General features: G+C 35.4%; 2 protein-coding genes across 4 annotated transcripts in view; one reads left to right on the top strand and one right to left on the bottom strand.

Moving 5' to 3' along the window:
- Positions 1–1,658: 1,658 nt before the first annotated feature.
- On the top strand, positions 1,659–3,054 carry LOC126381884 (MRN complex-interacting protein). Its single transcript, XM_050031439.1, has 3 exons — positions 1,659–1,670; positions 1,725–1,888; positions 2,164–3,054. The coding sequence occupies exons 2-3, from the start codon at positions 1,838–1,840 to the stop codon at positions 3,004–3,006; spliced, it is 894 nt and encodes a 297-aa protein (XP_049887396.1). The 5' UTR covers positions 1,659–1,670; positions 1,725–1,837; the 3' UTR covers positions 3,007–3,054.
- Positions 3,053–14,539, bottom strand: part of LOC126381878 (extracellular sulfatase SULF-1 homolog) — a 145,351-nt gene continuing 133,864 nt past the window's right edge. For 2 of the 3 annotated variants that reach the window (XM_050031413.1, XM_050031415.1), the window contains exons 8-17: positions 8,418–8,582; positions 7,671–7,830; positions 7,086–7,254; positions 6,624–6,775; positions 5,090–6,534; positions 4,891–5,005; positions 4,537–4,756; positions 4,182–4,313; positions 3,899–3,977; positions 3,053–3,817 (exon numbers count right to left, since the gene is read on the bottom strand). In XM_050031413.1, coding sequence (XP_049887370.1) covers positions 3,736–3,817; positions 3,899–3,977; positions 4,182–4,313; positions 4,537–4,756; positions 4,891–5,005; positions 5,090–6,534; positions 6,624–6,775; positions 7,086–7,254; positions 7,671–7,830; positions 8,418–8,582 — 2,719 coding nt within the window. In that variant the 3' untranslated portion in view covers positions 3,053–3,735. The remainder of the gene's footprint in view (positions 3,818–3,898; positions 3,978–4,181; positions 4,314–4,536; positions 4,757–4,890; positions 5,006–5,089; positions 6,535–6,623; positions 6,776–7,085; positions 7,255–7,670; positions 7,831–8,417; positions 8,583–14,539) is intronic. The other variant, XM_050031416.1, reaches the window with a different exon arrangement.

Here is a 14,539-nt window from a genome sequence, read left to right on the forward strand (position 1 = left end):
TATTTTTCATTATTTTACATTGGTGATTTAGGTACCAATCTTATTAATATTTAAATTGCTATAAATATTTACTTACTTACATAAGAAACCAAGGCCAAAGCATTATCACGAGGGCTCAAATTTTCAATGTTAACCATCGTATTAATAATACACATATTTATTTATTTTTTCTTGTTTTTATGGCAATGGGTCGCTTTATTTATTCTTTTAAAAAATAAAACACCAACTCACTGACCTATCCTAAGTACGTGTCTTATGTCATTCGTAACATACCTACCTAAATAATAATAATGCAGTATGTATGTATCACATAATCATTTCTTTATATTTAAAACATTTTAAGCTTATACCTACTTACGTATTCATAAATTAATCGATGTGTCAAACTAATTGTAAATTACGATACTTACTATACAAAATCTGTGATGAATGTGGCTCAGAAATAAATATATTGAGAAAGAATTTTACCTGCTCTTTGTATTAACACTATTCACAACTCTATGAATCTAATACACAAGAAAAATATTCATTTCCAATTTGAAAAACTTTCGTTCCCTCAATTTAATGAACTGTCAGAAGGCTAAGAGATAAAAAAAAAGAAGGCTTAGAGAGTCAATCTTATACAGCCTTGTCTGTGGTTCTTTATCTTACCTACCGGTGCTTAGTCTTTTAATTATGATAAATAAGTAGTAACATCAATGATAAAATATAACAAATGGTCTTTATAAATCTAAAGTACCATTTTTATGTTATACAATATAAAAGGAAAGAAAAGATTAATCAAAAAAGGCTGGTTGTGTTGTATTAAAGCTGTAGCCTTGGTTCTGCGTGAATAGGAAGAAATAATTTAAAAAAAACTGTAAAAGTCAATCAAACAAAGGCTTTTTGGCGGGAAACGGGAACGCGACAGTTGCTTTCTTCATTGAATAATGTAAATAATTAATACGAAGTGGTGTTTTGTGGTTAATGATCGCATTAAGTTAGTCGGAAGACATTCGCGAGTGTTATTATATCGGAGTATTCAATGAACAAAGTGTATCTGCCTATTTTCGCTTCGTGGCAGGAAGCCGCTTCATAACTCGAAAGTTTATGCGGACTTTTGAGTTAATTCGTTTCGGGGTTCGGAGTAGGAGTCTACTCCGAGGGTGGGGGCTTAGGTTTCATCATCATCACCATTCATAATTTCATTAATCATCAAGAAAAAGAATACGTAAGACATGGCTGTATGGGCATAGTTCCCTTTGCCTTACCCTTCGGAGAAAACCAAAACAAAAAAAAGGCTTTTTGGCGGGAAACGGGAACGGGACAGTTGCTTTCTTCATTGAATAATCTAAATAATTAATACGAAGTGGTGTTTTGTGGTTAATGATCGCATTAAGTTAGTCGGAAGACATTTGCGGGTGTTATTATATAGGAGTATTCAATAAACAAAGTGTATCTGCCTATTTTCGCTTCGTGGCAGGAAGCCGCTTCATAACTCAAAAGTGTATGCGGACTTTTGAGTTAATTCGTTTCGGGGTTCGGAGTAGGAGTCTACTCCGAGAGTGGGGGCTTAGGTTTCATCATCATCATCATCTTTCATCATTTCATCAATCATCAAGAAAAAAAATACGTAAGACATGGCTGTATGGGCATAGTTCCCTTTGCCTTACCCTTGGGGGAAAACCAAAACAAAAAAAAAACAATCAAACAAAAGTAAACAATTATAAACTCTCAGCGTTTATCCATTATCTAATTCTAAATAATTAAATTTTTCATTGTGATTATCATCTATACTTAATTAACAATTTTGGTTCTTTATTATTCCTATGACAACTAAGTAAAAAGCGTTATAAACATGCCTCAAACATTTCAAGTGCTTCGGTGCTACAAATGTCTCGTCTTTCAAGTAAGTTATATAAATTACTATGTATGTATAACTCCTGTGTATCAGCTTGCCGCCTCCTGTAGTGGTACGGTATGTCACGTTCTCAACGTGAGTTATTTCTTTGATTCGCACGGGTTTATTACTTAAACTTACCAACTAAAAGTTTTGCGTTTAGTGATGGCATTACTTATCTTTCACTCATAAGCTCACACAAAAAAAATACTTCTTGCTTTTGGAATGATTACATGTACTATGATGCATCTTATTTGTTATTATCTGTTAATTAAATTTTTCAGGTTCATCAAACCAAAAAGTCAAATAAATGGGAATGTAAAATGTGTGCAGCAAAACAATCAGTCAAAAGACATTATGGAATTGGTACCGCCAAAGATTGCCGTTTGCATGTTCAGAAACTGAATGGAATTAGAGGGGAAATGGATGAACTAAAGGAGACGAAAAGATTGGATTCAGATGATGAAGAAGAATTTATTGAAGATAATACTCATATTGAAGAATGTGATGTTAAAACAAGTAAGTCACAAACAAACAGTAAATGGTCAAAATATATTGATGATAGTGAAGAGGTTACTGAATCAGTTCCCGAAGCAACTATGTATCTAAACAATACTGAGGTTGTTTTTGAAATGCCCAAAAAAAGAAAGAGGACTAATTTTAAAACTCCCGTATTGCGTACACCTTTATGGAATTCTAATTCTAAAAAACAGACTGATGACTCACAATCCAATGTAAATAGTAATACTAGTAATCCAGTTTATGATAATGATGGTGATGATCTTGCTTCTATAACAATGATGCACTCAGAAACTAAATATCTTGCTACTACTGAACCAGAAGTAAAGAAGTACTTACCTAGTAATTATTTTATTGAACATGAACTAGTAAAGGAAAACACGCAATTGCCAGTTAACGATCAGAAAACTGTTCCACCAATGCTTGCTCTACAAAAAGTTAGCAGCACTTCCAAATGGGCACAATATGTTGATGAAGAATTTGAAGATAATGATGAAAGTGATATGTCACTTAGCTTGAATAAAGATAATTTTCAGAGTCAAAAGAAAAATCAAGAATTATTTACTTTGTGTGATGATGGTGATCTTGATAATGTATTAGACATTTAAAGTTGTTATTTGTACAAGGATGTTAGAATAAACAGGCTACACGAAATACTTTTTAACATTTTTATTATTAAAACCAATACACATATCATCACAATGGCAACAGTAATATCACTTTTATAACCTCTACTAGATAGCTAGTGTACTACAGACATCTGAATTGTAATATCATTCATAATACATCTACAAAAAAACTTCGATGCTTACAATCTTCAAAGGTTGCATACAAATTTATACAATGCTATAATATAAATATTTGTTCAGTTAAAGCTAGAAATATACCATCTACAGAATGTCAAAAGGGAAGAAAAATAATACAGGAATGAATGTGGTTTAGAAATAGAACAGACACTTCCATTGAAGGAGACAAAAACTGTAAAACATTGATTTTGTTGAAATACAAAATTATGTTTAGGCAGTGATTTAAATTCTTTTTTCTTCGTTAAGTGGGCGATAGACAAAAAAACAGCAGGCACAGAATCTGTTTCTTACTTCAAGCAATATTAAACTTACACTGAGTAAAAAGATTATCATAGGAAGCCCTACAAGATTCGATGCTTTATAGTTTACTTATATTACTATGAGTCGTCAACTATTTGAAAACTATCAGTAATTAACCTCAGTCAAGTGTCTCCGGATCTCGAGACCCTTGGCCGCGTTTGATGAATCGCTGTCGCTAATAAAAGCAGGATCTGCTTTGTTGTCGTATCCAGTAGTTTACATTCGAGTAGACTAGAATGCCATCATGTGTCGACGCCGGTGCAACTCGCGCGCCCTCGCGTACCGACGACCGTACCCATTCCATCGCCAAGCCCTGATAACAAGAGTTCGTCATTAAAATCTAATTTAACAGTTCTAAATTAGGAACAGTTGTCTGGCTTTATCTAAAACTTACCTTTCATTATAGCCAACAGATTCTCCTCTGAAAACATGTTCACTTTCATAACGTCGACTTGCTACTTCCTCGCTGTTCCCTGTGAATTGATAAAACAATTTGATTAAATATGAATTTGATTTCATCTCTTTCAAAATTGATACTTTAAAAACGTTTCGAAAGCGTCTTAGAACAGTCCGTGTTGTTATAAAATTCGATTTTATGATTATATTTTAAAGTCAAAATCATCAGTCGATCGCATTTTCTGCGTCCCATAAGACACTAGATGCATACAATTGCCTACCAGTAGGATTTGAATGCGAAAATCGTCGACAGGATGGACCTCGGCAGCTCAATAGTTGCTGCAATTGGTTGTGGAAATAATCTTTCTCTGCATTTGTCAGGTATTTGACTCGATTTTGTGTTTCAAAGGGATCTGAAAGCAGATAGATAAACATAGGTAAGAAAAAGTAGTAAAAAAGTACTCTTGGAGAATTCAGCGTCCCTTTTTTATTTTATTTATTTGTGGAAATCATACAGCTTATAATTACACGTCGTATATAACTATAACACATATAATATAGGTAGTGCGTATAGTGGACAATTATCATTTATTTCAGTTCAATATGTCGTCGTAGATCAATGCAAAGAAAACTTACCAATCCTCAAGTTGTAATAAGTGACCAGTCCGGTAACAAACTCGCAGTACAATAAGTTATGTGTAGCATTGATGGTTCTGACGCAGTTATAGGTGTTATTGGAAGCACTCATGCAGAAGCAAAAAGGTCCCGCAGTCCATAAAGGTGCTGTGCGCCAATGGTCGTTGTCGTGACGGAAGCAGTTCATACGTTCGGACTCACAAAGCCGCTCTAACTCCGCCTGAAAGTAATAGATTTCATTATAAAATCATTCATTTATTATATCTTTGAGTAAGTATTTGATTCTACTCAAATTGAGAAATTAATATTACAGTATGGTTACCGACACTCTCTGTTAGTTTGTTGCTTACTTACCTTTTTCTTAGCTTTCCTCATTTTCTTGCGTAGTCTTTGCTCCTTGAGTTTCCTGCGCTCTTCCCTTGCTTTTTGAGCAGCTTCAATGTAACCATGGCCTGGACCTCTGGTTTTCCTAAAATGAAAGTCAATTTTATTATTTAAACTATAAGAAAAAGGAACTGTCATAGAAAAATATCAAATATAGTTTATTACGAACCTGTTTTCTTCACAATAACATACATGTTTGTCCTCGTTTTCAATATACAATGGATGCAACCTCCTCGTGAAGATATCAACCGGTTTTCCAAATATTCCTATGTTACTAGTGGCTCCTCGATTAGGGTTCCGATTCTCGAACTCAGATGCATCAAGTCTCGCTGGTCCTAAGTTTGAAGTTACAGTTGAAGTTTTAGAAGTCTGATGTTTATGTGACGTAATAGCAGTCGATGATTCTGCCTTTACTCTTTCTGTGGTTTGTTCTGTTGCTAGAATTTTATCAATGGCCGAATTAAAATAATTCAAGCCTAAAGAAAAATCTACCGGTAATACCTGATCAGTAGATACTTCGTCAGTTATCTGCTTTGCGTTAGACACTTCAAACTGCTTTGAAAACTCTGTTGTGGTTACATCCTCTGTAGTTATAGTGCTTTGTAAAGTGCTCTTATCCAACTCTCCGTTTTTATCGTAATAGTTGTCTTCTGTAATAATAGTGGTCACAATTGGTTTCGGTAATTCTTCGAGAATAGGCGTTATATTTTCTTCAACCATCACGTTGGTACTACTTTGTGTTATAACTTCAGTCGTAGTTTCATTTTTAAGTTGTACGCCGAAAATATCGTCTTTGGTATTAGCATTCACTGTGGGCATGACATATTCGTTAGATTGTCTAAATTTCTTATCAAACAGTGTGATATTTCTGTGTTTTGGTTTCAGTCTGTGAATTCTACTTTTTCTGATGTGCTCCTTGGTGCTGTTGTGATCATGTGTCACAGTTGTATTATGTAGATGGTTATTTATATATAGCGGTGGCACAGTTTGTGCATCCAATGCCGGTTTTGCAGTTTTCAAATGTCTCTTGATTTCTTTTAAGTCTTCTAACTTTGTCCTTAATTGTCTTATTTGGTCTTCTAAACTCAGTCTATTTGTATGCCAAGCTTTCAAGTCATTGTAAATAACCTGAGAACAGTTAACTTGACCGTCTTTTTCTATTTTGCATTCCAACGAAGATTCGTTATTGTTAGTAACAGCATCATTCCTATGTTTATGTTTGTTATGATTAATGTGTTGTGCACGCCGCTTAGTTCTCTTATGTTCTATGTTATCTTTGGTACGTTCATAAGCTTCTAGAAAAGCTTCTGTTTCTTTAATTAGTCTTTCTATTTTATCCTTTGTGTCGCTATCTTCTAATTCATTGTACGGATCATTTTTGAAGCTTAGATGACCGATACTTGGGTTTTCTTTTAGGATACTATCGACGGTATTAGGTTCATATACGTCGTTGTCTATGGACCTGCGAGTTCGATTGTTGTTTTCCTTTTGAGCATCGATGGGTCTTCTGGCAATTGTGCCGTCGGTTTCCAGTCTAGTATAGACAAGTCCACTGGGTGTAAAGCAAGCGCATTTCTTTGTGCTCATTTTTGGTTGTGGAACGTTGATATCCGGCTGTGGAATAAAGACACAAATTGAAACACTTTTAATAAAGATAACAGTACATATACTTATAAGAAGACTAAATTGAAGTTATTTCTTACCTCATATTTGCACTTATGCCGACGCCACCTTCCATTGACAAGGACGCACTTCCATTTTCGACCAGCGGAGCATGGTGCTCGTAGCTCTGCCTTGGAGCACTCTGCAGCCAACCGAGCCGCTTTTCCATTCACTAGGCTTACATCTGGCACTTCTGTAAATAAATATTTTTTTAACCAACAAACTTTTTAGTCATTTATTGTGAAGAAATACATAAGGTAGCCTATTATTCGTGAACTGGGCCATGGTATTAATGTTTATTATAAGTTTTGTAATGTAAAAGGACATTATATGACTTAACAATAGCATCAAACGTTTTGTCGACTTCAGGCTTGCCCTAAGAGCGGCTTCCATAACCTGATACAAGAACGTTCTAACTTGGTTGTCATTCTTACCTTTACCTGTATGTATTTCTTTTTCTTTATAAAAGAACAATATATAACATAATCTTTTTTCATACTCACGGTCTATCTTAGCGCCACCAGGGTTGAGGAAGTTAGGCTGGCTGTTGATGCTGGCATCTTCAGAGTCCAGAACCTTTTCCAGGCTTGCCTCTAACACGGGATTGTGGCTCTCATTGGTGACCAGCGGCTCAGAAGATTTGGGTTCAATTGTATCCGCTTCTGTGCTGTCCTGTAAGTTATTTTGTATATAAAATTTGCAGTGGATGGTTAGAAAAGTCTGACCACTGGTTGGCTGCTGTCCTGAACACTTTTACCAAGCCGAAATGCTGCACCATGATGCAGGATTGTGAGACCAATGATCGACCTCTCTCCTCGCACATAACGATTACATAATTAGTTACTTAGTAATAGTAGCCGGGACCGACCGCTTAACGTGCCTTCTGAAACACAGATCATTTGACTTTCGGATAATCGGGTATTCAGCCTGCAACCCGCCACTTCCGGCCACGATTTCATTATCGAAAGGATCAAGGTTCATGTTATTCCTACATTTGATAAAACCTAAAATTAATAAAACCTGACCTACTAAAGTAGGCCAGTCTTAATAGTTCTAGTATAGTTTCTATAATAATTTTAACAGCATACATCATCGTCGTCATCATCAGGCTCTAAAAAGTCGTCGTCCGAGTCATCGAAGTCTCCACTCTCGGAGGAAACCTCCGGGTGGGCGGTGGTCACACGATCGCTGTTCATTCCGCGGCTATACTTCAGCGATAGGTGCGCTTGCGTCTCTCGCCGACCCGAACTGAAAACATTTTAATTTTTCATCAATATTTCTAATTCAATATATTATTTCAGACTTAGATTTTTTTTGTTAGTAGTTTATATTGTTGTGAGCAGATAATTTTTGCCCGCTTCAAAGGGTCTATTAAATGCATAGAAATAATGTAAAAATATGCTACAACGGTTATAAAAAGTATTAGAAGAATAAAGTAGGTAGGTTTTAAACTTAGGTAATCCATTGACATATTCAATCTTTTTTTACTAAGCAACCGTGGTAGCCCAGCTGGAATGAACCGTTGAATCTGACTGTGAGGTCGAAAGTTCGAATCCCATTTTTGAGTTCATTTTTAAATTTATGTTTTGATAAGTGATTATCACTTGTTCAGCGGTGAAGGGAAACATCGTGAGGAAAACCACATTCCCAAGAATTGCGTTTCGGAGGAATGTGACCTAACTTACCTATAATGGCTAGTTTTTCCTTCGTGGGATGGTAGATCAGACGGGCAGTTGCTTTGCTGAAAAACAGCACCTATCGCACCTTTTGGTTAGGTAACCGGTGCCAGTGATAGACGGAATAACGCTAGGGAGATGATAGTAAATTTTGTCTACCTTTCCACAAGGAAAGTATCTGGCCAATGAGCAGTTGCTTGTCTTCGTCGTCGTGGTTGCAACAGCGGCAGGAGCGACCGTCCGTCCATGTGTGCTGGAGGCTCCACCCCGCCCATATCCAGGAATGTTGGCGCCAAGTCAATGTTTAGAACTATATCGTCGACACTGTAATTTAAAACGAAACTTTTTAAGAATGTATGTGTTAAAGATGTGGCTGTAGTTGTTGTTGTCGTTGCGTTTTGACGGAATAAAAAGATTATTTTTCGTTTCAGCCTTTTGCCAGTAAGCAAATTGAGCCGTAAGTGTAAGGCAATATAATATAATGGCGCAAGTATAACATCATATTTATGACTTTTTGCAAGAATTTCAAAAATACGATAAATTGTTCCATTATTCATATTTAACCACTTGAAATGTCTCGTTCAAGTAAATTACTGCCGTCCGCAAATAAAAATAACTTTCATATAAGTACAAAAAGTTTGCATAAAAATATTTTATTAAGTATTTAAAAAAAATATAATATATATTAAACTATACTGGCGTAAAAGTAAGAAAAATTTTGACGTAAAGCCATTTGCTTCGATAAAAAAAATATTTTTAAAATTTTAAATAAGTAGTTTTTTCAAAATATTTTTACCATTTCAACCAGTACATGCCCGATTATGAAAATTGAAACTTTTTAGAGATTATGAAAAAAGGGTAACAGAGGTTTGTGTGCGTTACCCCAACAAGAAAGTATCTCCTAGAGTTATATGAGTAGAACGTATAGTTGGTGCCTTATCTGCTGTAAATGTGCCCCCACATAAAAAATGTGTGCCCCCTGTCGTTTCGAAAAAAAATCGAAAAAACGATTCTTGCTGGGGTAACGTTTTTCTAGCAGGAAAATTCTAAACGAATGATCGGAGAGAGAAAAACTGTGCATGGCCAGATAGCTTATATGTGTGCCAAAATGTGCCCCCAAAAATAAAATCTGTGCCCCTTCAGATTTTCGAGATATTGCATTTCCTGCTGGAGTAACGTTTTGATGAATAGTATATCTCTAAAACCATTGCATGTGCCCCTGTAGAATAAACATACGCGAGTAGCTCTTAATGTGTGCCCCTTTGTGCCCCAATTAGATTTTAGAAAATATTTATAGTTTTCAAGTTATCGCGGTTTTATGAAAACCCGAAAAAACATCGCAGCGCCTAAATGAGACAAGGCATAACTTCGCTGAAAACTGTATTCGGTCTTTCTTGACGCTAATAATAACCATACAAAGTTTCAAAAATGTTCATGCATGCGTTTTTGAATAATCTTGCTAAAAGTAAAAACGATGGTGTCATAACTTTGACGGCAAAATACAAGGAACTGGCACAATCCCAGATGTGTAGGTGTAAACCAAAATCTTGTGCCTTTAGTCAAAAATATATGGTGAAAATATTGAGCTTCAAATGTTACGCATTAAGTAAATATAAACAAAAAACCAAAATATGTAAACAACGGCTGGTTATCCGACCAAATCTGAATGACTACTAAAAAGCGACGGATTCATACTGTCATGATCTTGGGAAAATGTTACATGGGTTTCTTATTTTACAGATGAATTTCGTATGTTCTAGCATTAATAGTCTGTGGGGCGGAAGTTAGAAGTTGGTAAAAGATGGGATTTGTGCTGACTGTCATGTCAGTCATACGATCAATGTACAATAATAGACTTTTAATCTCTAAATTAAAGCCGTTGCATTGCAATAATATTTTAATGTTTTAAAATATTATTAAATAAAATCATTACGTAATATTTATCAGTGAGGAGGTAAAATAACTAGTTAATTCATAAATCAAAGTAAGTATTTACTAAAGGCGGGACCGGAAGTGGGAATAACGCCGCGAATGTAAAACAAAACAAGAGCGGGGACACTTTTGGTTGGACCGCTCAACGGACACGTTACGCGGGACAAAATTAGATAGAGAGTGACTTATTGAGTGTCTTGGATTTAGTAATTCGGTTTCTGATAATTCAGAAGTGTTAATCAGTGAGCCCACGTTACAACCCACAAAGTGGACAAGGATTGATTGTGATGTGAGTACTATGGTTACAATTACTCATTCATTGGATTTCGTTTTGGCGCCATTATGATTTTTACGCAAGTATTTTGCATTGATAATTTTAGAAATGTTTGTTTAATGTTGTGTCTACTCCGTTGGGAGTTGTGGGCATGAATTCATGTATATGTACATGTTTTACAAGTAATTTGACAGTGAAACCTTTCACGAAACAATGAAAAACAGCAGTGTTTATTTCGTTTTGGCGCCATTATGATACATTTATCTTGGTATATTCCTTTACGCAAGAATTTTACAGTAATAATTTTTGAAATGTTTGTTTGTGTTGACTTCGGTAGAAGTTGTGGCCGTGAATTTACGTATAACTTATACCTATATGTTATAGAAGTGATGAGATAGTACACATTTATTTACTTATTATTATTAATTTTTACCGAAGATTTCTCGTTGAAAGTACCCAGGTATTTTCTATATAAAACGAAACATAATATAAATACCAAGTTTATTTTTAAGCTGTTTAAATGTTTTAAAAAAAATTACGGACACAATTTCTCTAAGTCCCTGTTAATAAATTTTGCTGATGAAAATTTTACAAGTTTGGGTTCCATACTAATTTTACTCGAAAATTCGGCTATGTTGATGGCCCTTACAAAATCGATTGAAAGTTTCAACTGATAGTGCCACTAATTGCATTTGACTGAAGTGAATGCTACTTTACAATTTGCAGTTGAAAGTATAATCATTATTTGTGTTGTGACATACAGAATATTTATAGGGAGTGAATGGTGTTTTACAAAATTGAATGTTTATTTTAAAATAATATACAGAGAGTTTGTAGGAACTCGAATGTCGATGGATAGCAATGTCATGTAGGTGACAGAATAAAATAGAGTTTGTAGGAACTCGAATGTCGATGGATAGCAATGTCATGTAGGTGACAGAATAAAATAGAGTTTGTAGGAACTCGAATGTCAATGGATAGCAATGTCATGTAGGTGACAGAATAAAATAGAGTTTGTAGGGAGTCGAATGTCAATGGATAGCAATGTCATGTAGGTGACAGAATAAAATAGAGTTTGTAGGCACTCGAATGTCAATGGATAGCAATGTCATGTAGTTGACAGAATAGAATAGAGTTTGTAGGAACTCTAATGACAAAGAATATTAATGTCATGTAGATGACAGAATAGAATAGAATTTATAAGAATTATAATGTCAAAGGATAGCAATGTCATGTAGGTGACAGTATAAGATAGAGTTTGTAGGAACTCAAATGTCAATGGATAACATTGTAGTGTCATTTAGGTGATAGAGCGGAATAGAGTTTGTAGGAACTCTAATGACAAAGAATATTAATGTAAGTCGTGTAGGACACAGAATAGAGTAGAGTTTGTAGAAACTCTTAACGACAATTAATTTCAATGTCATAAATGAGATCAAATACTGAACAGAATAGACAAAGTTTGTAGGAACTAAACGACAACGAATTTTAAATATCTTGTATGAGATAGAATAGAGTAGGTTGTAGGAGATTCTTGAATGAAAATGATGTGTAAAGTGTAGATATATTTTATTTATCTGCAAAAGTACCGGTTTTATTTTCCAAATGTTTTAATAGAGATAAAAAAAAAAAAAGATGGAAGATAACGTAATAAAGGAAGGAAAAACTGTTTCAGAATGAATACTGAAACTGTCACTGGCCGTAGAGGCCGCAAGAGACGGAGACCTATGGTGATTTCATCGGACTCTGAAGAAGAGATACCCACGAAAAGTCTGAAAACAGCTACTGATGGACTTACAAAAGAGGAATTAATGCAAATTATAGTATCGTTACGTGCAGAATCCAGTAGGTCTAGTGTGAATAATTTACCTAGTCATCACAACAATGTTGTCCCTGAGTTTGACCCTAATAACAAGTCGCAGAATGTTGATAGATGGTTAAGCAAAGTAAATGAATGCAAAAATATATATGGCTGGGATGAAAAAGCAACGATTCATTTTTCCCTTCAAAAGTTGACAGGATTGGCAAAGAAATGGTACGAGTCATTATCTAGTGTTAATTATACTTGGGAACAATGGCAACTGAAACTTTGTAAAGCCTTTCCCAGCGACGAAAATTATGGGAAATTACTAGAAGAGATGTTGGCACGGGTGACTCGACCCAATGAAGGTTTGAAGGAGTATTTTTACGAAAAGTTAACGTTACTTGGCCGTTGTGAGATTACAGGACAAAAAGCTGTCGACTGCGTCGTTCATGGAATCACAGATGTGACGGTTAGAAATGGTGCACAGGCCTTACAATGTAAAGAGCCAGAAGATTTATTACTGTACTTGGTTTCGCAGAAGACTAGAGACGTCTGGCCACGGGCTGGTGTAAGTCAATCGGGAAGGAGAGATCAGCGTAATCCTAATAATCAATTTCCTAATCGTAATGGTGGCACCAATTATTCTAAAGCTTTGATTCAGTGTTACAACTGCCGAGAAAATGGACATGCTTTTGCAGCCTGTCCAAAACCCATTGTTAGATGTCGCATTTGTAATCGTATCGGTCATGATCTTGCGTTGTGTTCTAGAAAACCTCTCATGTCTTATAATTCCACTATGGATAAAAAGACATTGAAAATAGTAGTAGATTTACCACAGAATATAGAACAAGAAAGTGACGGACAGACAAGACTGAAACGCGTACAGGAAACATCACAACCGATACAATTACTGGCGAATATTCCTGTAACCAATAAGAAGTTTTATAAAACCATGATTATTGATGGCATTGCTTTACAAACATATGTTGATTTTGGAAGTGACGTTAGTCTTATCCGTTCATCTGATGCTAGAAATTTAGGGTTAAAGGAGAGCAAAGGTAGTTTGCCGATTATTAGGGGGTTTGGGAATTCAATTGTTAGTCCGATTTCTAAGACAATTGCTTTTATAAGAGTAGATGAAGTAGAAACACAGTTAGAATTTTTAGTTGTTAACGATGATCTTTTACAGACTGCTGTCTTAATTGGGCAAAATTTTACAGAAATGTCGTCTATTACTGTTTTAAAAGACAAAGATAACCTTTTCTTTTATAATAGCCCTACAGATGAAAATGATTTTTCTTGCAACAATGATAAAGCTTTTAAACTTTATATTCGACATGAAACTGCCATAGATAAAGGAGGAATATTAGAAGTTTACACTGATGAACCTTTCACTGGTGACATTTATGCAGATGGTAATACTAATTTATCTCCGAACCAAGAGTATCATTTTCATCGAGGATGTTATAGTTTGGTAAACGGAGTTGGATTCGTATTTGTGTCGGTATTTACGGACGGAGTTGTGAATTTTAAACGAGATATGTTGTTGGCCAGGGTAACACCTGTTATTGAGAGAAATATTGTACAAGTCAATAAGATTGATCTGAATAAGTCAACCCCACCACCTTTGGATAAATCGGCGATTAAAGTAAACCGTGATTTGTGTATGTCAGATCAGGAGAGACTACACCGGCTTTTAGAAAAGTATCGGTCTTGTTTTGCGAGTAATCTAGGGGAGTTGGGTTGTACCAGACAAGCCGAAATGACAATTGAATTAAATGATACAAGACCAGTCATTTACCGACCATATCGTATGTCTGTACATGAACGGGAGAAAGTTCGAGATATAGTAGATGAATTGGTTCAAAATGATATAGTTCAGGAGTCTCAATCAAATTATGCGAGTCCGGTTATTCTAGTAAAAAAAAAGTCAGGAGAAGCGCGGTTATGTATTGATTTTAGAGCTTTAAATGCTAAAACCGTAAAGGATAAATATCCACTACCCCTAATAGACGATCAAATCTCGAATTTGAGTGGTAATGTCTTTTTCATCACATTAGACCTGGCATCAGGATATTATCAGATTCCGATGGAAAAAGGCAGTCGTCATTTGACTGCATTTGTTACCCCAGACGGACATTATGAGTTCAAGAGAATGCCGTTTGGGTTGGCTAATGCTCCAGCCGTGTTTCAAAAAATGATGAATAGAGTTCTTGGTTCACGAAGATTTACATCAGCTTTTGCATACATGGACGATCTTCTCATTCCATC

Source organism: Pectinophora gossypiella, chromosome 3, assembly GCF_024362695.1.
Source record: "Pectinophora gossypiella chromosome 3, ilPecGoss1.1, whole genome shotgun sequence".
In the NCBI taxonomy this organism is placed as follows: domain Eukaryota; kingdom Metazoa; phylum Arthropoda; class Insecta; order Lepidoptera; family Gelechiidae; genus Pectinophora; species Pectinophora gossypiella.